This window comes from Triturus cristatus, chromosome 9 (assembly GCF_964204655.1).
Source record: "Triturus cristatus chromosome 9, aTriCri1.1, whole genome shotgun sequence".
Taxonomy (NCBI): Eukaryota; Metazoa; Chordata; class Amphibia; order Caudata; family Salamandridae; genus Triturus; species Triturus cristatus.
This window is the reverse complement of record NC_140592.1, coordinates 1,010,032,256-1,010,055,984: the sequence shown is the minus strand read 5'-3', so window position 1 is coordinate 1,010,055,984 and position 23,729 is coordinate 1,010,032,256. Positions and strand designations below refer to the sequence as shown.

At 45.5% G+C, this 23,729-nt stretch overlaps 1 protein-coding gene across 4 annotated transcripts in view; it reads right to left on the bottom strand.

The window, feature by feature from the left end:
- The window catches only part of NOXRED1 (NADP dependent oxidoreductase domain containing 1), a 153,933-nt gene that overhangs the window by 97,010 nt on the left and 33,194 nt on the right, over positions 1–23,729 (bottom strand). For 3 of the 4 annotated variants that reach the window (XM_085628060.1, XM_085628061.1, XM_085628063.1), the window contains one exon: positions 3,904–4,102. In XM_085628060.1, coding sequence (XP_085484186.1) covers positions 3,904–4,073 — 170 coding nt within the window. In that variant the 5' untranslated portion in view covers positions 4,074–4,102. Of the gene's footprint in view, positions 1–3,903; positions 4,205–23,729 lie in introns of all 4 variants that reach the window. The other variant, XM_085628062.1, reaches the window with a different exon arrangement.

Here is a 23,729-nt window from a genome sequence, read left to right as displayed (position 1 = left end):
CAGTGCCTCCAACTGTCCTCCAACCCTCCAACTAGTCCCATCTCTCCTCTGGTGTAGAGAAAACCTGACCCTGCCCTCGAACTCCACTCATAGGCGTGCTGGAAAGAGCGCTGAGTATCTCACCCCTTTATCCCTGAGCGCCCTTTTCACCTCAATGAAACTGTGCCTTATTCTTTGAGTCTCTAGGGTGAAAACCGGGAAGAAGATTATCTGTGAGTTTTCAAATAGGACTGGGGGGGGCACCCAGGCCGTATGTAGTATAACGTCTCGATCTCTATAATTAAAGGGGCGCGCTATAATAGGTCTCGGTAGGGCCCTAGGTTTGGGGCGACCCCCCTCCCCGGCACAAGGAGAGCTCTCTAACAAGAAAAACTTTGATAGACTCTATGGTTGGAGCTGTCCTTAATCGATTCTTCCGTAAAGAGATCAGCTGTTGAACCCTCCGCCCTTTCGGGGACCTCCAGGATTCATACGGTGTTACGCCTCGAGCGCCCTTCTTGGTCTTCGAGCATGGCCTCCAGCTGGACATTGCACATTTGCATTTCTTTCATTTGGGCTTTAAGAGTTGAGGTGTCTTGAAGCAGAGTTTTTGTGGAGTTTTCTACTGTTCGTACTCATGCCCCCATATTAGTAGGTCTGCAAGGATTAAGGAGGCTTCTGTTGTAATGGAGTCTATTCAGGTCTCCAGCACCGTTTGTACCTCCCGTTTCGCCGCCATAATGTCATGCAGGGATAATGTACCTTTGTCAGGTTCTGCCTGAGCCTCTAGGGGTAGGCGTTCGTGCGGGGGATCTTGGGCTTCAGTTCCTTTCGGGAGGGAGAAATTGTCTAGTTTCATTTGGTGGGAGTTTTGGGCGTTCTTTCCCCCGGACATCTTCCAGTCTGTGTTGAGCCGCCCTTATGGGTTTTCTTTAGGGGTCCCATTTGAGCTGTTGCCGCCTGCCAGGGGCTACCGGGGCGACCCCTGCAGCCTGTCAGGTTTACACCCTGTTCCCCCGACGTTCTGTCCTCTCCCACTCCCCAGTCGGTGAGTGATGGGATTGCCGACTAGCACCCTGATCCTACTTGCCGGGACTTTCTTGATTACACCCTCTTATTGAAAAGCTCCCACCTGGCCTCCGGGGATTTGCGCCGCCCGCAGTGTTCAATCTGTGTATCCCACTCGGGCCGAGACAGAGGGCAGTGGGCAGAGACCTTAATGCCGGTGTGCTTCCTATACGGTCCCACAGCCTCCGCCTCAGACACCCTTCGGCTGTTGTCATGCCGCTTTGGTTACTGTCTGTACTTAAGCCTGACCCCGGGCTCCATCGTCTTCTGACCGCCTTTCCCTCCAGCCCCCCAGTGGCCACTGTTTATTGCACTCCTTCACTCACCTTTACTCTCGATTGGGCAGAGGACACCTTTCCAGCTGTCGCCACCTCTCCTTCTACAACCGGCCTCCCGGTAGTCTCTTCACCGTCGCTCTTCTGCCGGCGAAGGACCACCACCGCGCCCCTCCCGTCTCCACCACTTCCACAGGCAGCCTTGGTGCTTTAGTGGGTTCCACTGCTGGTCGTCAGTCGCCCTTCGGTGCCGCCTGCACTCTCCCTCGTCCGCCCCATGCCCTAGGCAGCTGAAGGGAAGGGCGACTGCATCTTGGAAGGCTTCGGCCACGCCCGGACCAGACCCAAACAATGCCGACGCTCGGTGCCGAGTGTGCATGGAACAACCGTAGGCTGGTCCTGAATCTCTGCCGGTGAGCTGGACAGTCGCTCCTCTCCCTCCTAGGCGAACGCTTCCTCGCGATTGCGCCAGTGCCCCCAGGGGCGTTCACCCTCAATCATTACTCAAGGCCGGTGCTCCGCTACTTCCACCAGGCCAGGGAACAGGAATGTCTGCGATCCGACTCCGGATCCTCAAAAAGGGCACACCAATGGTGACTACGCACTTACTCCATCTTCTTCCGCGACACGGCGCGGTTTTAGAGTCAGATTTTCTCAGGATTTGCAGGGGGTTATAGGGAAAGAATTACAGAGCCGCTCTAGGAAGCGGCCATCTTCCTTCGCGGCAAGCAATGCCCCCGATAATGCCGTTTTTAGGTCTCACCTGGCGAAAACAGCGCATGCGGTGCTCTCGCCATGGAGAGGACCTTTTGGAATCGATTCAGCCAAAGCTGAATGCACGCGCGTCCAGATGGACAAGCATGGCTGCTCTCGCCATCCGCAAAGCTAAACATGCATGCGTAGGGACATAAAAATGCACGCGCATGTGGACAGCCTGACGCCATCTTTGACACGCGCGCGTATTTTTTGTCCGTACGCGTGCAAGTGTACCTTTGTGAATGGCGAGAGCAGCCATCTTTGTAAATCTGCACGCGTGTGTATTCAGCTTTGGCGGCTTCTCCACATGCACCTAGTCCGTGGCGGCGTGCTTTCGCTTGGAACTTCCTCTGAGCCCTATCTACACACTGCCCGAGGACAGCCACAGGACTCAGCACACGCACATGAACACGGGTAGGACCACAAAGGACGAAGCGTGAAAGAGAGCGCAGGGCTCGGAGAGCTGAGTGACAGCTGTGCTACCAGGGAGCACTGGGGATCAGGACACAGGAGTACCCTTCATGTGGCTCACTGCATGCGCAACAGAATGTGTCTAATGAACACATGAACTGGTACCTCCGTCCGCGTCAGTGCTGCAAGCGCTACTCCAGGGAAACTGAAACTGAGAAATAAGAGGCGCATACCAGCAGCCCTACGTCTCCCATATGCCCCTTACTTCGAAGGGTGACCTTGTACATCAATACAAAGTAGTAAGGTAACTGCCCAGCTAGCGCTAGATACAAATCACGTACCATAAGCTTATTAGGATGCAGAGCAACAATCAACATTACACCATATTGAAAGAATAAATGAATGAATTGTGTCACTCTAAAAAGTATGTACTTGCGCTTAATATGCTCTTCTACTTCAAGCACTTTTTAACACAGGGTCTTGCAGTTCATCATTGCTATATCATTCTTTCCGGTCCTGCATATTTTTTCCTCAGATTTCTTTGCTTTTTTACATATTTACCCAAAAGAAACATGCATACAGTGTCTATGCCTATCAGCACCTTGGACGTGTAATAACAAACAAAACAGCCCAGATTTTCAATAATGAGATGTTGCAGGTTAAGAATACTACAATAATTATTAGGACTATAAAAACGTTTTTTTTTTTGCAGTACACACATGAAGTTTGGCTAGTTCATGTTAAAGTGGAGACTTTTGCTATTGTTGCATGATGACTAAACTGCTGAACACTCTAAGGCTCACAAAGCAGTAGGAAAGTGTTTAGCACCTAAAGAAACAAGCATTGGCATAGCCAATAGGGACCTTATAAGTATTTAGGCATGCAACAGTTGATGTTGCTGCACCAAGGATATTGTGCTTGATAACTAAATATTTATAAGGTCCCAAAGGCGAGACCTATTGGCTATGCCAATGCTTGTTGTAAACCAGCATCTAGTTACCAGGCACCATTAAAGGTATTTAAATAATTTACTAATACAATCACGCGCTATCTGTGACAACTGTAGTGAGCTTCTCTGGTGCTCCTCGCGCGTATTCAGCTCTAAGTACAATTGTGATTCACAACTCTTCTCCTTATAAACTTAAACTCTTGAATTAATTCTAAAACACTTTCTATCAGCTGCCGGGATAATTTACCTCGTCAGGACTCGAAACCAGTAGCTCTTCAAAGGGTATTTCCATACATCACATTTCTGGATATCCAATGACCCACAACCCAAAATTCCAGATCCATCCAGTTCTTATACTTTTCCAATAAAAGTGTTTGGTATAGCGGTAAATTCAATGCCCAAAAAGTGTCTGGTACAACTTCGCTTTCAAGCTTGTCACATCCTAAAATGAAAGCCACACCTTACCTCATGGCGTGCAGGAGCTTGCAGAAGAAGACCGCATGCGCACAGGCAGTCACCATCAGCCCTTTGGAACGCTCCCTCAGGGGCAGGAGGTGCCAGTGGCTGATGTCCACACCATTCTCAAACTGAAAAGACTTCAGGTCGCTGGTGATGTCCAATGTAGCCAAAGCCATTGCAGGATGATCGAACAGTATGACAGACCCTGAATAGGAGAGAACACCAAGTTGTAAACTGCTAGCTTTTCAGCACTTATCAGCTACCAAATGTGAGGAGCTGTTCATTGATTCAGCAAAAGACAGAGGATCTAAGAAAAAGAGAAAACCCATGATAAAAAAGCTGAACTGCTGCACCTAAATAGTACTATACACAAGTAATGTCAGAGAGAATGCAGTCAGTCCAATGTGGTATCCTTGGCTTAAAGAGGCCTGCGTGTAAAAACCATAGAACTTAACTTGCCTTCAAGTGAGAGTCATATACATGGTGTTGAGATGGGCCTGGGATGAGGCTTGACTTGCCAAAAATGAGAAACTCAGAGCTGGAGTTCGTCAGAGAGAAGTTACCCTATTTTGGCTTCTTTGAATACCATAAAAAACATCAGGTGAAACTCTACACGTACACAATTGTTTTTGCAACGAATCCCAGAACTATTTTCCTGATAGGTCAATCAGAAGACCTATCATGTGCACAAGGAAGGATTTTGATTGGTGGTCACTCAACGCTTAACGGGCCCTGGACTATCATAGGTAGAATATCTGCTCACAGCGGTAGCAATGCTTTTTTAGACAGAGTACAAGGAGAGTACTGTGTTAATATATGAGAATCATGGGGAAAATGGATTTCAGAAGGAGGGCATGCACGTGACAGCCACTGCACACTAAGATGCAAGATTAATGCCATAACAGGATGGGGAATTCAAACCCTTTTGAGACAATCGCAGGTTACTAAAGTTATGCCATTTCAATAAGAAACAGACCATGTTTTACATGTTGATAGCAAAGCAGAGGTCAAAGGGGGGTCTCTGGTCCCACCCTTTAAGAAAAGAACAAGTAAAGACAAACAATTAGCTATATTTTCAGGACAGAAAAGAAATGCCCTTTAATGTTTGCGCAGATGCTGGCATCACATGACATAAAAGGTCATAATCTCTCATCACAATTGCAAGAAATCCCAAGAAGGACAGAATAGGTTTGTGTCGACCGATTTCCATGATCATACGACTTTGAATTCGAGAGACCTTCACTTCTACTAGATGAGCATGAACACTGGTTGAAGTAATATTTTTTCTGTTCCTATCAGCCAATACGATTAAACAGCCTCCTCACTGGTGGATCTCATACGAGGTAACACAATATTCTTAAGTGAGATGAATGAACGACAATGAATCAGTGACACAATAAACATAATTGCACTGAACTCCTATAATGCATGCAGTAATCAATGGTGGGCTGAAAACTGTTAGCCAATGTGCTTAAACATGCTAATGTGCTAACATATGCTGAATAAAGCCTCCTGCTAATTTTGTCTCCAACTACATTTATCAAGACGATCAGGCATTTGATAACAGAAAATGACAGAGCCACTAATGCTCTAATTATAATAGAATTTTAAAGGGATGACTGTACTTCGATATATCCAATATAAAGGGGGACCCCTGATCCAATATAAAGGGGGACCCCTGAGAGCGAATGATAGGCAGGAAGAACAGGGGAAAATAACAGAGACAAAACTAACAAAAACCACCTGCCTATATATTTGAATAACAATATGCCCCAAGAAAAAGGGGTCAAAGTATTATGCAACAACAGCTAGGGCTGACAAAAACATATATCCAAAAAGCTCAAAGGTAGACAAATTTATTTTTCTTTTATTGTCATTATTTCAAATATTTTTATCAAAATTTCACATAGTAAATAATTAAATACATAAAGTATATTCAATAAATATATACAAGTCCCACATGTAACATTCATAACCAACAGTCATGCTCACATTTGCTCATAGAGACATACACTTTCATTCAACCAGGACATTCCTAGAACATCAAGGTTCAATCCTTATTGGAAAGATTACTGGGAAAGCAATTGGCATCTACTTGCAAGACCAAATCACTATCAACACAGTTTCACCAGACAGTCAGAATTCAGACAACCCTGCAGCATTTACACAGCAACTGTTTATGTTGTTGATGATGCCTGCCTCTTCAAAGACAACAGTGCCCCTTTCTCCTGACCTTGCTTGATCTCTCAGCAGCTTTCATTATAAAGGACCATCAAGCCTTGATCGTATTTCTATTAAAATGGATGGGATTTGATAACACTGGCTAAATTGGTTTTCCGCGTGTCTCTGCAACTGTCACCAACTCTTCCAGATGAGAAAGTTTAAGTTGCTGCTCCTACTAGTGACTTGCAGAATAGTCAAAGAAATTGTCTTGTATTTGATCTTCAATATGTAAATGGAATACTCTGTGCGCTTCCTGCTGTCCAAGCAATTAATCAATGTCCATTAGTACAGTGACAGTAAGCAACAATATGGAATTCCTCAGTAGCAAGAACAATAATTCACTCAAAAGTCTACCTCATACTTAACCAAGCATGCATGTTGACTGTCTTCTTTACAGTGAACCCTACTAAAACCAAATTAATCCTCATCACCAACAAAATCAAACTAGCTGAGCACAAGACTGCTTTCCTTAACATAGGTTGAACTGACTCTCACCCCAAATATGAAATCACTTTGATTCCACATCAAAGGTGACCTTGTCTGCAGAAACAGCACTGCCAATAAAACTTAAAACTTCCTGGTGGCAGCTCTCTCTCTCTCTCCTGTGCATAAGACAAAATTCTTCCACAAGGCCCACTTCCAATACGTGTCCAAACTCTGGTCTCCTCCCACCTTGATTTTGATAACGCCGCACTCTTTGGCATTCTCAGCTCTTAGTAGGCTCCAAAACAGTGTCCTGCAAATTACAGCACAACGTAGCAAATGACCAGATGAAATGCAACTTAAAACTCCTACCCTATTTGACATGTACTCTGTTGTTATTTTAGTCCTCATATGTGACAAAGGCAGGAGTCATGATCTGGAAAAAGGTCTGGAAACTGGGCACCGCGTAATCTCCATGATCTAAGTCTCCATTAACCAGCCTTCTTCAACTAGTGATCGAGGAGGGTTCTAGTAGTAACCACCACTACCCTTGTCACCCTGTTGACCTTTGTCTTAATCCTTGGACTTGATTACAGTATAACAAGCCTTTTTACGGTCCCAACCCTCTTATTGCAGAGTGAGTGCTCAGTTACTATGAGTAAACCGTGGAAAAAGGAGCCCACATTTTTGCTTTCTTCGATGAGCTAGATTGGCAATCAAGCCTGGCAACATGTCTGGAAAAGCATAGCCAACCCGCACAGGTAGGTGGTAGTTCGGAAACCCATTTTTTACAGATTTTTCTTCGTGCAATAGCTATTAGTATGAAGACTGAGTGAGATCTAATTTTCCACAAAGGAGTCTTGACCTCGTTCAGAAACCCCAAAAATAACTAAGCATAAGCTTACCTCAATATTGGTCCCCAAAATTCTATTCAATACTTCACCCACTTATTGCCAGAAGGACCGGATAGCTGTACACCGCGTAAAAAGATGTACATCATCCGCATTCTCCAGCTCGCGCTTCGGGCAGCATCTCTTCTTGCTTCCCTCCATATTTGCAAGTTTCTTGAGGGACCAGTAGACGCTGTATAGTGTAAACTGTGGTAAATATTTCATTACCGGTACTATTTTTTATGCGGTAAAGTCTAGTAAGAATAACTCAGTAAATATAAGAGGCAGAATCCGTGGTATTAGAGGTTCTAAAAGGCTTTATTCCTCTACAAAGGAAATACAATTCGAATTGCAGGCTTCACACTCCATCACCATGAGGGTTCAGGAAGGAAGGCAATACATTATTGACAAGTAATGGTATTTATATGGAAAGTCATTACATTAAGACAGATGCAAGAGGCGTAACAGCTGATAATACAGATATAATACACATACGTAATGAAAAAAGGCGTAAACATAGGTGTAACTAAATACGTCATTAAACATGATGTCACAAGTGGGTGGATCCATGAGAGAATCCTGCAATGTCAGCAGAAATACTTGGCAGAGATGCGCGCGCAGCCGCATGACGTGTGATTGACGTGCAACTAGAGGGTGAAGGGGACTTGACATTTAGCTCTACATGTGGAGACAGAAGTCTGGGGGGTCATGTCAACCTAATCCCAAATCATATCTGATATCTTATGTTTAAAGAACTGTATTATCCAAAAGGAAAAGTCTCTCGGACGGAATCTTTTCTATACTGACTGTTAGTGCGTGTACAAGCGTCTAAGGGGCCTATGCATCAACAATGCCATTTGCGATTCCTTATTAGCGAAAAATAAGGAATCGCTAATAAGGAATAGCAAAAGGCTATGCATGTAGGAATCGCTATTCAAATAGCGATTCCTTAATATTCCTTATTACCGAATCGGTAATACCGAATCGGTAATAAGGAATACCTACCCATTCATTCCTATGGGCTTGGAGGCCCATAGGAATGAATGTAAAGCCAGTCTGTATTAGCGATTCGGTATTACCGAATCGCTAATAGCGGGAGCACTTTCAAGGGTGCCAGGGTGTCAAAAGGACACCCTGTTGCACCCCTGAAAATGATATGTGCACATATGTTGCACACACACATGCTCTAAGGGCATGTGTGTGCGCAACATGAAACTTTGAAAAATGCACAAAAGTGCATTTTTCAAAGTTTTTGCAAATTACCATGCAGTTCATCTTCATGGTAATTTGCTCCCCCTATTAGCGAAATCGCTAATTTTTTAACTTTGATGCATTGCATTTAAGGAATCTCACTTTGGGATTCCTTAAATGCAATCGCTATTTAAGGAATCGGTATTTAAGGAATCCCTATTTAAAGAATCGCTATTTAAGGATTCCTTAAATAGCGATTTCTGCTTTTGGGTTGATGCATTGGGATTGGGTATTTTTTACTTAATACCGGGAGCTATTACCGAATCGGTATTTTACCGACTGGATTTTGGCTTGATGCATAAGGGTGTAAGTGTCTACATGAGATGCGAGGGGGCAGGAATCTTCCATGGTAACAGGGGCTATGAATTACTTGCATGAGGACAGTGAGGCCTGGCCCTTTGCACGGTAGCTGGAAGAATGTTTACCTAAACTACTAGACAGGAATGCATCGGATGAGGAGCTGAACAGATAATCTTGAAGGTGAAATACAGTTTTTGGCAGGCAACAGGCTGGATTAGGCACCGTTAGCCGCGCAGGGAGTAGGACAAAGTTCATGGATACAGATGCATGCTCGGACTGGAGCTTTCAGAGGCAGAAGGCAGGAAAAGGCTTGATGGCAGATTTCAGGGCCTACTCGCCTGAATCTGTGAAATGTGGAAAGTGAACCTCATAAAGTCGGTGGCCTTTCATACCTAGGAATGGAATATCTGACCCATTCATGGTGGATCTGATAGAGGACATGTTGACGGTGGACGCACATGTATTTGCGTCTTCAAAACTGGAACTGGAGGGAACATACATGTACTTATAGCATGCACATGGAGCCGTTGGGGTCTACGATAGGGGACATAACTGATCACAAAATTCATATTTCCTCATTCCCTCCTTGTCCCCTACGGACCCTCAGGAGATATCAATCTTCATCAATCCATCGATCTGTTCATATAGCATCATTTGTTCTTCTTTCTTCTTCCGGGTTTTTGAACGAAAACTTGGAGGTGGGATACACGATGTGGCACACAGGCCACAAATCGCTGGCCCACATTGTAGACATAAGCAGCAACTGAATAGTATGAGAAAGCCAATACCTAGGAAGGATAGGATCCTCCATCCCCAGGCTGACAACATGCTCCAGAACCAGCCGGACCAAGTCCAGGTGCCTGGGCTCTGGTGTATCTGGCTTATAATCTTATGAAGGCGGGTTATGGCTTTATATACTGACGGTGAATTTGCTGGTATGAAAATGCAGCAACTTGATCCGATGACTCTACAAGCTCCGCCCCTATCGGCCAGGATGACGTCAAGGACAAGACGATTTTGAAGCACAACAATCCGCATAGCAGACTGCTCTTCTGTTAAATTGCCTAAGGCGGAAGTAGTCTCGTTTACTACTGCTTCAAGGGTTCTAGTTAATCTACGTATCAGCTTACTATTAGTGACTGTACCTATATAGGGAAAGAAACCTTTATTGAAATCTGTATATTGTTCCCATGCCGTTTCAGTGTAGTCGACAATCGGGAGATCTCTCTGCTGTCTATTGGGTACTAAATGGGTATTTCTGTGATAATCAGGAGGAGCTAGGAAAACAGGTGGCAGAAGGAATGCTATGTAACAGGTACCATCCCAATCTAGAGGTAGACATATATATGCGGTCTGGCCACATATGAAGTAAGAATGACGGGAAGCTCTAAATGTAGATTTGCCTTGATCACTGAATTTTATTACAGTGGTGCATTTACTATGGCCCATGTGTATGGAACCATTCTTTCTTACACATAATTCCCCTTTAACTGGGAATACTGACATAGCGGGCAAGATTGGTGTAGCTTCGGATTCGACATTCAGAATCAGGAGGTTAAGTGTAAAATTACCTAATCCATATACTTCATTTTCTAGATCAGTTCCTGTTCTTTTGGGAAGTCCCTCCTTGTTAGGGTAGCAGACTTTAAGCAAAACCAAGTTCAGGTTTCCCCATACCCAGTTGTCTTGATAAACTGCGAAATTTGAATCTAGGGAATTAATCAAACTAAACCATGCTCCACAGGAGCCATTGTGTGTGAACGGATATGGAAAGAGGGGCAAAACTCCCTTATAGTTCTGATAAGGAGGGAGTCGGCCACATATCCAACAATTTGTAGCATTGCTTGTCTGATGGGAATGATGTAACATACTAATGAATGTGTTGTTGCGCAGCGCAAATCTATAGGACAACTCATGCAGAGGTAATTCACTAAAAGAATGTTCAGCAGTAACATTATAAGCACGTTTAGAAATAGGGTAATACATACGAAGTAATATACTAGTTATAATGATCAAAAAACTTAGAAAAAACAAAATTAATAGTGTTACTGTGCAATGACTACGAAGCGATTTACAATACGCATGCTTTTTAAGCTGCATCTGTTGATTTCTTTCTCTATTCCGGTCTAGAGGATACATGTCAGAGACAAATTCAACCGATTCACCTTGGAGAGGACTTAAACAATCAAATTGTCTGACTTGCTAGACCTTAATTTCAGTTTATAAAGTTCCGTTTTCGTGGGTTCAACCAAGGGGAGCTTTGAGTCTGTCTGTGAGGAAATGCAGGGCTGAGTGTTCACACTGGACGGTAGTCCATAAAATTTCTTGATATGACTCGAGTGCAACCACCCTTTACGTCCCTCGATCTTCACGGCTGTCCTTGTTGCTAGTAGAACAAGTTTTGGCGATTTCCACCTAGGCTCCAGTTGGGTCTTTCGGTCGAAATTCCGCACTAGGACCAGATCACCTGGAACCACGTCATGGGGCTTCACCTCAGTGTTATCGGGAAAAGCTGCAGCTACCTGTGAACGACAAGATTGTAGTACAGACATCAAGGAAGCCAGGTAATCTGTCAGCATATTACAGTCAACATCAGTGATTTTGCGAGGTATAGGCGTCCCCCACATATTTGGTGGTCTACCGAAGATCACCTCGTACGGGGATAGCCCTGTTCGAGAATGTGCTACCATTCTCATGTAAAAGAGTGCAACTGGTAAGGCTACTATCCAATCGACACCTTTTTCTCTACATATTTTGGACAATCTAATTTTCAGAGTTTGATTATGGCGTTCCACGAGACCTGCTGCCTCAGGATGTCGGACACAGTGGAATTTCCATTGGTAGCCTAACAAAAGTGAAACGTGTTTCATTAATTCGGATGAGAATGGCTGGCCGTTATCTGAGTATACAACACGTGGCAAACCATATCGTGGGAAGAATTCTCGCACTAGCTGTTTGGCAGTAGTCGGGGCAGTGTAATCTGAAACCGGGTAGGCTTCTGTCCAACGGGAAAGAGCACAGACAACTACGAGAACATATTTGAATCCTCGACATCGTTCCATCTGGATATAATCCATCTGGAGGACTTCAAAAGCATGATCGGGAGGTTGAAATCCACCCTGCTCTACGGGGATGCTTTTACCTGGATTAAACTGACAACATATCATACAGGTACGTACTTTCTGTTTGGCTGCTGCTCGCAAGTGTTTGTTGAACCAAATGTGTTGAACACTGTCTAGCATAGCTTTTTCTCCTAGGTGCGCTGGACTGTGTATTGTGTTAATGATGACTTGAACCATGGAATCGGGAAGAAACCATATAGATTTTTCCTTCGTCATCCATCCTTGATCCGTTTGGATCCCTCCTAATTCAGTCCATTTCTTTATTTCTTCTGGTGTAGCGTGTGTCTGTATGTCAATTATATCAAGGGCGGGATCCTTAACTGTCATGCAATGTGTTGGTGTCGGAACTATGGTCTTTGTCGCGTCAGTTGTATGAGTCTGGTTCTGAGCAGTCTGTTTAGCTGTTCTGTCAGCTAGGTCATTACCCTGAGAAATGATATCGGTAACTTTTGTATGAGCTTTGCATTTCATAATCGATATTGCAGTAGGTAAATGAATCGCATCTAATAGGGCTTGAATGAGGGGTCCGTGTTGGATGTGGGCACCGTGAGAAGTTAAATAACCTCTCTCTCGCCACAGCACGCCGAAGTCATGGACGACTCCGAATGCATAACGTGAATCTGTGTATATGTTGACTTTCTTATTTTTGGCTTGAATACAGGCTTGTGTCAGAGCGATGAGCTCTGCTGCTTGAGCTGACAAAATGTTAATACAATTTGTTTCAATGACTTCAGTGTCTGTTGTGACTGCGTAAGCGGCCACTAACTCTCCTGTACTTGTTCTCATACATGAACCATCTACATACAATGTCAAGTCTGGGTCTAATAAAGGGATATCTGTCAGGTCTTGTCTGGGTTTTGTCGTGATAGTAATGACTTCAATACAATCATGTGCTAATGGATCTGTTCCATTTACTGGCAAAAGTGTGGCAGGATTTAACGTATTACAACGTCTGATTTCTATGTGTGGCTGAAACAATGTCAATTCGTAACCGGTGAGTCTCGCTATAGTCAAGTGTTGTGTTTGTGTGCGGTTCAAGAGAACCTCTACTGCGTGTGGTACTTGTACTGTCAATTGATGTCCTAACACTATGGCATCGCTTTGTCTGATTGCTAAAGCTGTTGCTGCCACTGATTTCAGGCACGCAGGAAGAGCCTGAGCTACTGGATCTAATGTACTAGAGAAATAAGCACATGGTTTGTGTGATCCTGCTTGTTCCTGAGTGAGTACTGACAAGGCAGTACCTTCGCGTTCTGTAACAAATAGTGTAAACAGTTTATTGTAACATGGTGTTGCTAAAACAGGTGCTTGGCATAAAGCTTTCTTTAAGTTTTCAAAAGCATGTGTATGTTCTTGAGTCCAAGGGAGGACAGTCGGTGTGGCGGCCTCCTGTGTTGTCAACTGGATGAGTGGTTTTGCTAGAAATGCATATTGAGGGATCCACTGCCTACAGTATGAAGTGAGGCCTATAAAAGCCCGCACCCCCTTTTGTGTCTGGGGTGGTGGCATGTTAGCAATTAACTGGATGCGGTCGGGTGTAAGCTGTCTTCCCTCCTTGGACAGCGAGTGCCCAAGGTAGACAACTCGCGGGACACAGAATTGCAGCTTAGAAGGGGACACCTTGTGCCCCTTGTCGGCCAGAAATTTTAAAACCGTCAGTGACGCTGCTTCACATTCAGGTTCGCTTCGGGCGGTGATCAGCAGATCATCGACATATTGAAGCAAGGCAGTGTTAACTGGCATGTGGATACTGTCAAGTTCTCGTTTTAGTGCTTGGCTATAGATGCTGGGGCTTTCTGTAAATCCTTGAGGTGCGCGTGTGAATTTAAAACTTCGTCCATTCAAACTGAATCCGAACAAATATTGACTTTCCGGATCTATTGGGACGCTAAAGAAAGCATTCTTGAGATCAATTACAGTGAAGAACGTTGCTTCTGAATCAATAGCAGTTAGTAATGAAGAGATATCTGGGACCACAGGGTATTGTGGTACAATACATTTATTTAATTCGCGCAGGTCAATAACTAATCGATATACTGGTGATGCTTTTGGATCCGTTCTTTTAAGAATCGGAATTATCGGGGAATTGCATACATTGGAGTCGGTTTCGACAACCACTCCTTGTGCAATGAGTTCGTCAATGATTTGCAGTAAGGCCGCAACAGCATCTGGTGGTAACCTATATTGTCGCATTCGTGGTAGTACTACTCCTGTTTTTAGTGTGACTCGATATGGTGTAATGTTCATGCAACCAACATCAGTGGGGCCTTGTGCCCATAAATGCGTAGGTAAGCTCTGCAGCCGGTGATCCATGTCTCTGGACACGTAGTGACCTTTAAAATCACGTAAAAATAATCGTACTCCTTCCGGAGAACAACATATTATAGCTCCTAGAGCTTTCAATGTTTTTATACCTAACAAGTTTTCTGGACATGATTTAGTAAGCAATAAATCTGTAGTTCGTGTCAATGGACCAACCGTAAGTGGAAGGGGCTGTGTTACGTCATTAATTATAGGTTTTCCTGAGAATCCAAGGGAAATATTTTGTGAGCCTGAGAGGGGTGCCCCTGGAACTTCACTGCGTCGTATAGTTGTTCTGCTTGCCCCTGTATCAAGTAAAAACTTTCTGTCTTCCCCTAATAGTTCACTATGTACATAAGGTCCCTCTTGATCTACAGGAACCTCAATAAGGGGTAAGCCAACTTCCCTCTCTAGGCTATTTCATGTGTATCGCTGATAATCAGGATAATCTGCTTGTGCATACTGGTACATCTGTTGCGTTGTCGCTTGTGTGGCAGCAATAGGCTGCGCTGGTGGTGGTGCTACGGTCTGTTGTGGAGCTGCCTGTTGCGGAGCTAGTTGTTGCGGAGCTGACCTATGTTGTGCATGCTGAGGAATTTGTTGTTGATTCTGATCCTGTCTAGGTGGACGTGGTCTTTCCTGAGTTCTACCCGTGGCGATATTATGTTTCAGAACTGGACAATCGTGTATATAATGACCTTGTTGTTTACAATAGTTACATGTCCCTTTAACTGGACCTGTTGAATCACCCTTTTGGTGACCATCAGCTGGAACTGACTGAGCAACAAGCATTTTCATTTTTGTATCTTTCATACGTCTTTGTTCGTGTTCTTGTTCTTCTCTAATTCTATTGTGGTGATATTGTAACATCTGTAACATCTGTGACGGGGTGTTACCCTGCCAGGTACTCTCAAATTTCAATACTCTATTCTTAACTTGCGGTAGGGAATTTTCAACTAATTTTGTCACAAACAAATGTGGATATGACTCGCTACTTGCTTTTATGCCACTATTTATACCAAAATATTTTTCAAATCGGGAATAGAAATCACTAGTGTCTTCATCTTGCTTTTGTTTACAGGCTGAGACTGCACCCCAGTCCTCCTTTTTCGTAGTTAATAAACGTGGCAGTACCTGCACTAGTAATCCTGGTAGTGCTGTAGTCTTTTCCCCAAGCCCTGCTCCTGCAGCTCGGGCCTTTTCTTCGTTTTCTCATGCTGTCCAATCTATCTTTTGGTCTCCCACCTCCCATTCCTTTTCTTTGAGTTTCTCGTAAACACCGGCAGGCATTAACACTTTCAGTATTTTCATAATGTCGGGGTAGGTATACTCTCCCCTGAGTAGCATGTCTTTTATCTCACGGTGGAAACCTGCTGGATCCTTGTCATGGCTGGGTACTACTTTCTTCATTTCTAATAATTCGATTTTAGTTATAGGCGTGTACACAAACACGCGTGTAAAGTTATTACCTTCACCTCTGATTGGGTGTACTCCGCGTAACGGATTCAGTCTATGTGATACATTTTTCTTCCTAATACAAAACGGTTGGGCACCGGAGGGTCAGAGGGAACAAGTTTAGAGACCGCACACGATTGATTCCCCCATGGAAGTACATATAACACAAAAGAAATCCTGGGGTCTAATGGTAAAGAGAAATAGGTGGTATGTAGGGTGAGGAGGGAAAACCTAATGTACGTAGTGAAACTGGAGAAAGCTCCAAAACCATGGTCATACAATCACCGTGGGTAACTAACCCCATCACATGGGATTTTCATCCCAAAGAAAATCTCAAAATCTCAAGGGGCGACAGCGCCCTTGTGTGAGACGTGAGTACTTTGTGCTATGATTATTATGCACCAAGAAAGTGGAATAAATCCACAAATGAGCCTGAAGTGAGTGGGGATTGCAGTGCTGGTAGTAGTGAAAAGGGGGAGTGTATTAAAACTAGTGACGGGACGGCCAGAGGACTTCTGTTAAACAATGCCGTACCGATATTAGATTAAAAAGAAGAGGGGGCAACACTAATCTGGTGTGATCAATGAAGCAACGTGAGAGAATGTGGTCGACATGTTTCAGCCATAGCGCCTATCTAGGCTAGGCTTTCATCAGGACCTTGAAGCTACTGCAAGGAAAAAACAACGTGACAAAGGATATGATGGGCACCCTCAACTTGATTGTAGAGTGCAAGTCTCCTCAGAGATACATACAGCACCTAGATAACAAAAGAAGGGGAGACAGTGTCAAAATGTGTGGAACTAATATGCTCAGTCATGACTAATAGGAAAAATATAAACTTGAAGCATGGTCCACTCACCCGTACAAACTGGGTGGTAAGAGGACCTCCACCTGGCAACCGCTCAGGAAGGAACACCGCTCTGAAAGGAAAATGTAAGGCTGCTGATGGGGGCTTACATATCAAGAGCAAGTGTAAAAGAAGTGGGAAAATCAACTGAAAACGAGGGAGAACTGCCGGAGGCAGTGTCTGCACACGAAAATGAGCTCGGTGAGATCATCGTGAAGATTAAAACGTGGCTAAATGCTGAGCAGATAGTCAGAGTAATGTGAGGTAATACAAGTCCGTACAGAGGCGAACCAAAGTTGAGGCAAAAAAGGGCAACGCTCGAGGGTAGGCGCCTTCAAATTCAAGTAATCAAGTGAAACCCAGAGAGCGAAAAAGCCTACCTGTCCGTCGGGGAACCAGGCTGAAATGAGCCTGCAGCCGAAGGTCCCGTATGGTTGGACGGAGGCGAAAGAAATGAAAAACTGCCGGCGGATGGAGGGCCAATCGCGCGACAGGTAATGTATGCGTGCAAGAGTAGGAGCCAATACGAGGCGCTGTCTCAACTAACTGGCTGTAACCTGGGAGATGGGAATGACAGGGCAAGAATGACGCTGTCAAAATCGCTGGCTCGAGCGTCATGAAGAGTCAGGGAGATGACGCGGGAGCGTAAAGAATGCGGAAGCCGCCGTCAGGTGAGAAGGTAGGCTGTCAAGGCACGTGTTGCTCTGGAATGCGCGAGGCATCATGGAGAGTACGGGCAGATGTGTAAAACACCTACTTTCGCATGGGTGGTGTGGGATGTCCCGGGGAGGCCACGGATTATTGGGCAGACGGTTAGGGAACAAAATATATATGTATATATACAACGGCCAGAGGTGTTTAAGCCAGTGTATACAGAGGGTAGGCAAGGCAATGATGTGGTGCGGGCTGGATCACGAGTGCCCCTCTCAGAAATGTGAAACAAGGTCAAAAGGACAGGCTAAGTGTGTTTATAACGATAGCCAAGGGATATCGTCGTTGAGACCCCGAACATGTGTTTGTAGTTTGTACACCCACCTCTGCTCCCGTTTAAAAAGAAAAGCGGAGCTGTCTGTAAGGTGTGGTGGTATGCGGGGTTTGTCAATGACGGTCCAGTGTAAATCATCGGGAGCATGATTCACCTCCAAAAAGTGGTTTGTGAGTTTGGTGGAGGTGCGGCCACACCGTATCGTGCTCTTGTGTTCCAAGATACGGGTTTTAATACGGCGGGTGGTCATGCCAATGTATCTCAGCTCGCAAGGGCAGGTGATCAAATAAATCAGATGAGAGCTATTGCAGTTCGTATGGCTCCTCAGAGTCCAAGGTCGGCCAGTGCCAATGTCAATTTCCTTGGTCACGGAGGTAAGACTGCATGCAGCACAAGAACCGCATGGGTAATGGCCCACAACTGGAGGGAGACCCCACAGGGTAGGTTGGGTGCATCTCTGGTTAGTGCGTGGGCGGGTATGTATCAGTTGGTCCCTGATATTGCTGCTGCGTTTAAACGCAAAGAGGGGTTTAGGTAGCCCACCCTCACCTATATTGAGAATCTTCCAATTGGTTAGAATGATTTTCTTGAATTTATTGGAAAATTGGCAATAGGTGTGAACACACGTGAGTCTGTTTCCGGATGCCTTAGGAATCTTAGGTTCTAACAGAGCCTCTCGGTTGTTGTTAGCTGCTCGTTTCGAAGCCCTGCGAATGAGATGTTTAGGATAGTCTCTAGCCTTCAATTGTTTGGAGAGATTGTTGGCGTGTTCCTTGTATTTGTCACTAGAGGAACAGTTTCGTTTTAGGCGCAGGAATTGGCCAAAGGGCAGATTATCACGCAGAGCTCGTGGGTGAAAGCTATCATATTTTAAAAGAGCATTCACCGCCATGGGTTTTCTGTATAGCTCAGTGCCCAAACGCCCTTCCGAGGGGGTGATGAGAATGTCAAGGAATGGTAAATGAGTCTTGGAGTACTCGCAAGTAAATTTCAAAAAGGGATCACAGTTGTTGAGCCAGTCTTTGAAAGCCAAGAGAGAGGACAGAGATCCCTGCCACAGTACAAACACATCATCTATATACCTCTTCCATATCGTGATGTGATCCCTATATGGATTGGTGGTACTGAGGACATGTTGTTCTTCAAAAACATGAACGTACAGGTTCGCCAGGCTGGGAGCAAAAATGCTCCCCATTGAAGTACCTGATACTTTCAAGAATAGCTGGTCCTCAAATTGAAAGAAGTTCTCTTTCATTGCAAGTCTGGCACATGACATGATGAAAGAGACAGGAGTAATGGAGTCGGGTGGATCTGCAAGCAGGAGAGTTTCAATGACAGCTAAAGTTTCATCCTGCGGGATACATGTGTATAACGACTCCACATCAAATGATACAAGAAAATCAGTAGTGCAATCAAAGGACAAATCCCTAAGGAGGATAAGAATATCCTTGGTGTCCTTGAGGTAGGTGGGCATCTTCGACACAAAGGGACGAAGGAAATGGTCAGTAAATGCCGACAGGGGTTCCAATAAGGACCCCAGGCCTGAGATGATAGGGCGGCCAGGAGGAGGGTGCACCTTCTTGTGTACCTTAGGTAAGATGTAGAAGTACGGTATGGTAGCAGTGGAATTGACCAAATATTGTGCTTCATTAGAAGTGATCCAGCCGTTGGCACTGGCTTCATTAACTAGGATCCGGATAGTCTGAAGTAGACGTGTGGTGGGATCTTCGGCAAGGGGTTGATAGAAATTGGTGTTGCCCAACTGTCTCAAGCATTCAGAGCGGTAGGCAGTGGTGTCCATCAAGACAGTGGCACCGCCCTTGTCGGCTGGTTTGATCATTATGGAATCATCAGAGGTAAGGGAGTGTAACGCCAGGCGCTCTGACTTGGTGAGGTTCTGATATTGGCGGTTAGTAGAGCCGCTGAAGGAAGATACCTGAGAGGTCACTGCTTTCTCGAAGGTGAGAACCTGGGGAGGAATTTGGCTTGGCAAGGGATTAAAAGAGGATTTGATGCGTAAGCCCGTGTTCAAGTCATGGTCGCTCGGAGAGCTGAGAGATTCTGCTCTGAAGAAAAAATTCAGACGAATTTTCCTAAAGAATTGGGCGAGTTCCTGATGGATGGAGAACATGTCTCCTTTGAAGGAAGGAACAAAGCCAAGACCTTTATTAAGAAGGGAGTTCTCGTCAGCTGTGAGGATTCTGCTGGATAAATTAATAACTAGGTCGTGCTCGTGCTCGGAGCGACTGGAGTGTTCCTCGAGTTCAATGGTGGAGTCCCTTGTTGTTGGTCTAACCACTGGACTTGGTTCCGTCTCCTTCCCCTTGATCGTCCTCGGCCAAACCCTAAAAAAGGCTGGTTGGAGTACACTTGTGGAGGCGGGGGATAGGGACAGGATTGTCCAAAAGGAGGGGGTTGTCCAAATGGTGGAAACGGAGGGTAGTTGTAAGCAGCATGCGGCCACCATTGGGAAGGGTGCATGTGGTTGGGTGTACCCCTCTGGTTTCTCCTTTTTTAGGGTTTGGCCGAGGACGATCAAGGGGAAGGAGACGGAACCAAGTCCAGTGGTTAGACCAACAACAAGGGACTCCACCATTGAACTCGAGGAACACTCCAGTCGCTCCGAGCACGAGCACGACCTAGTTATTAATTTATCCAGCAGAATCCTCACAGCTGACGAGAACTCCCTTCTTAATAAAGGTCTTGGCTTTGTTCCTTCCTTCAAAGGAGACATGTTCTCCATCCATCAGGAACTCGCCCAATTCTTTAGGAAAATTCGTCTGAATTTTTTCTTCAGAGCAGAATCTCTCAGCTCTCCGAGCGACCATGACTTGAACACGGGCTTACGCATCAAATCCTCTTTTAATCCCTTGCCAAGCCAAATTCCTCCCCAGGTTCTCACCTTCGAGAAAGCAGTGACCTCTCAGGTATCTTCCTTCAGCGGCTCTACTAACCGCCAATATCAGAACCTCACCAAGTCAGAGCGCCTGGCGTTACACTCCCTTACCTCTGATGATTCCATAATGATCAAACCAGCCGACAAGGGCGGTGCCACTGTCTTGATGGACACCACTGCCTACCGCTCTGAATGCTTGAGACAGTTGGGCAACACCAATTTCTATCAACCCCTTGCCGAAGATCCCACCACACGTCTACTTCAGACTATCCGGATCCTAGTTAATGAAGCCAGTGCCAACGGCTGGATCACTTCTAATGAAGCACAATATTTGGTCAATTCCACTGCTACCATACCGTACTTCTACATCTTACCTAAGGTACACAAGAAGGTGCACCCTCCTCCTGGCCGCCCTATCATCTCAGGCCTGGGGTCCTTATTGGAACCCCTGTCGGCATTTACTGACCATTTCCTTCGTCCCTTTGTGTCGAAGATGCCCACCTACCTCAAGGACACCAAGGATATTCTTATCCTCCTTAGGGATTTGTCCTTTGATTGCACTACTGATTTTCTTGTATCATTTGATGTGGAGTCGTTATACACATGTATCCCGCAGGATGAAACTTTAGCTGTCATTGAAACTCTCCTGCTTGCAGATCCACCCGACTCCATTACTCCTGTCTCTTTCATCATGTCATGTGCCAGACTTGCAATGAAAGAGAACTTCTTTCAATTTGAGGACCAGCTATTCTTGAAAGTATCAGGTACTTCAATGGGGAGCATTTTTGCTCCCAGCCTGGCGAACCTGTACGTTCATGTTTTTGAAGAACAACATGTCCTCAGTACCACCAATCCATATAGGGATCACATCACGATATGGAAGAGGTATATAGATGATGTGTTTGTACTGTGGCAGGGATCTCTGTCCTCTCTCTTGGCTTTCAAAGACTGGCTCAACAACTGTGATCCCTTTTTGAAATTTACTTGCGAGTACTCCAAGACTCATTTACCATTCCTTGACATTCTCATCACCCCCTCGGAAGGGCGTTTGGGCACTGAGCTATACAGAAAACCCATGGCGGTGAATGCTCTTTTAAAATATGATAGCTTTCACCCACGAGCTCTGCGTGATAATCTGCCCTTTGGCCAATTCCTGCGCCTAAAACGAAACTGTTCCTCTAGTGACAAATACAAGGAACACGCCAACAATCTCTCCAAACAATTGAAGGCTAGAGACTATCCTAAACATCTCATTCGCAGGGCTTCGAAACGAGCAGCTAACAACAACCGAGAGGCTCTGTTAGAACCTAAGATTCCTAAGGCATCCGGAAACAGACTCACGTGTGTTCACACCTATTGCCAATTTTCCAATAAATTCAAGAAAATCATTCTAACCAATTGGAAGATTCTCAATATAGGTGAGGGTGGGCTACCTAAACCCCTCTTTGCGTTTAAACGCAGCAGCAATATCAGGGACCAACTGATACATACCCGCCCACGCACTAACCAGAGATGCACCCAACCTACCCTGTGGGGTCTCCCTCCAGTTGTGGGCCATTACCCATGCGGTTCTTGTGCTGCATGCAGTCTTACCTCCGTGACCAAGGAAATTGACATTGGCACTGGCCGACCTTGGACTCTGAGGAGCCATACGAACTGCAATAGCTCTCATCTGATTTATTTGATCACCTGCCCTTGCGAGCTGAGATACATTGGCATGACCACCCGCCGTATTAAAACCCGTATCTTGGAACACAAGAGCACGATACGGTGTGGCCGCACCTCCACCAAACTCACAAACCACTTTTTGGAGGTGAATCATGCTCCCGATGATTTACACTGGACCGTCATTGACAAACCCCGCATACCACCACACCTTACAGACAGCTCCGCTTTTCTTTTTAAACGGGAGCAGAGGTGGGTGTACAAACTACAAACACATGTTCGGGGTCTCAACGACGATATCCCTTGGCTATCGTTATAAACACACTTAGCCTGTCCTTTTGACCTTGTTTCACATTTCTGAGAGGGGCACTCGTGATCCAGCCCGCACCACATCATTGCCTTGCCTACCCTCTGTATACACTGGCTTAAACACCTCTGGCCGTTGTATATATACATATATATTTTGTTCCCTAACCGTCTGCCCAATAATCCGTGGCCTCCCCGGGACATCCCACACCACCCATGCGAAAGTAGGTGTTTTACACATCTGCCCGTACTCTCCATGATGCCTCGCGCATTCCAGAGCAACACGTGCCTTGACAGCCTACCTTCTCACCTGACGGCGGCTTCCGCATTCTTTACGCTCCCGCGTCATCTCCCTGACTCTTCATGACGCTCGAGCCAGCGATTTTGACAGCGTCATTCTTGCCCTGTCATTCCCATCTCCCAGGTTACAGCCAGTTAGTTGAGACAGCGCCTCGTATTGGCTCCTACTCTTGCACGCATACATTACCTGTCGCGCGATTGGCCCTCCATCCGCCGGCAGTTTTTCATTTCTTTCGCCTCCGTCCAACCATACGGGACCTTCGGCTGCAGGCTCATTTCAGCCTGGTTCCCCGACGGACAGGTAGGCTTTTTCGCTCTCTGGGTTTCACTTGATTACTTGAATTTGAAGGCGCCTACCCTCGAGCGTTGCCCTTTTTTGCCTCAACTTTGGTTCGCCTCTGTACGGACTTGTATTACCTCACATTACTCTGACTATCTGCTCAGCATTTAGCCACGTTTTAATCTTCACGATGATCTCACCGAGCTCATTTTCGTGTGCAGACACTGCCTCCGGCAGTTCTCCCTCGTTTTCAGTTGATTTTCCCACTTCTTTTACACTTGCTCTTGATATGTAAGCCCCCATCAGCAGCCTTACATTTTCCTTTCAGAGCGGTGTTCCTTCCTGAGCGGTTGCCAGGTGGAGGTCCTCTTACCACCCAGTTTGTACGGGTGAGTGGACCATGCTTCAAGTTTATATTTTTCCTATTAGTCATGACTGAGCATATTAGTTCCACACATTTTGACACTGTCTCCCCTTCTTTTGTTATCTAGGTGCTGTATGTATCTCTGAGGAGACTTGCACTCTACAATCAAGTTGAGGGTGCCCATCATATCCTTTGTCACGTTGTTTTTTCCTTGCAGTAGCTTC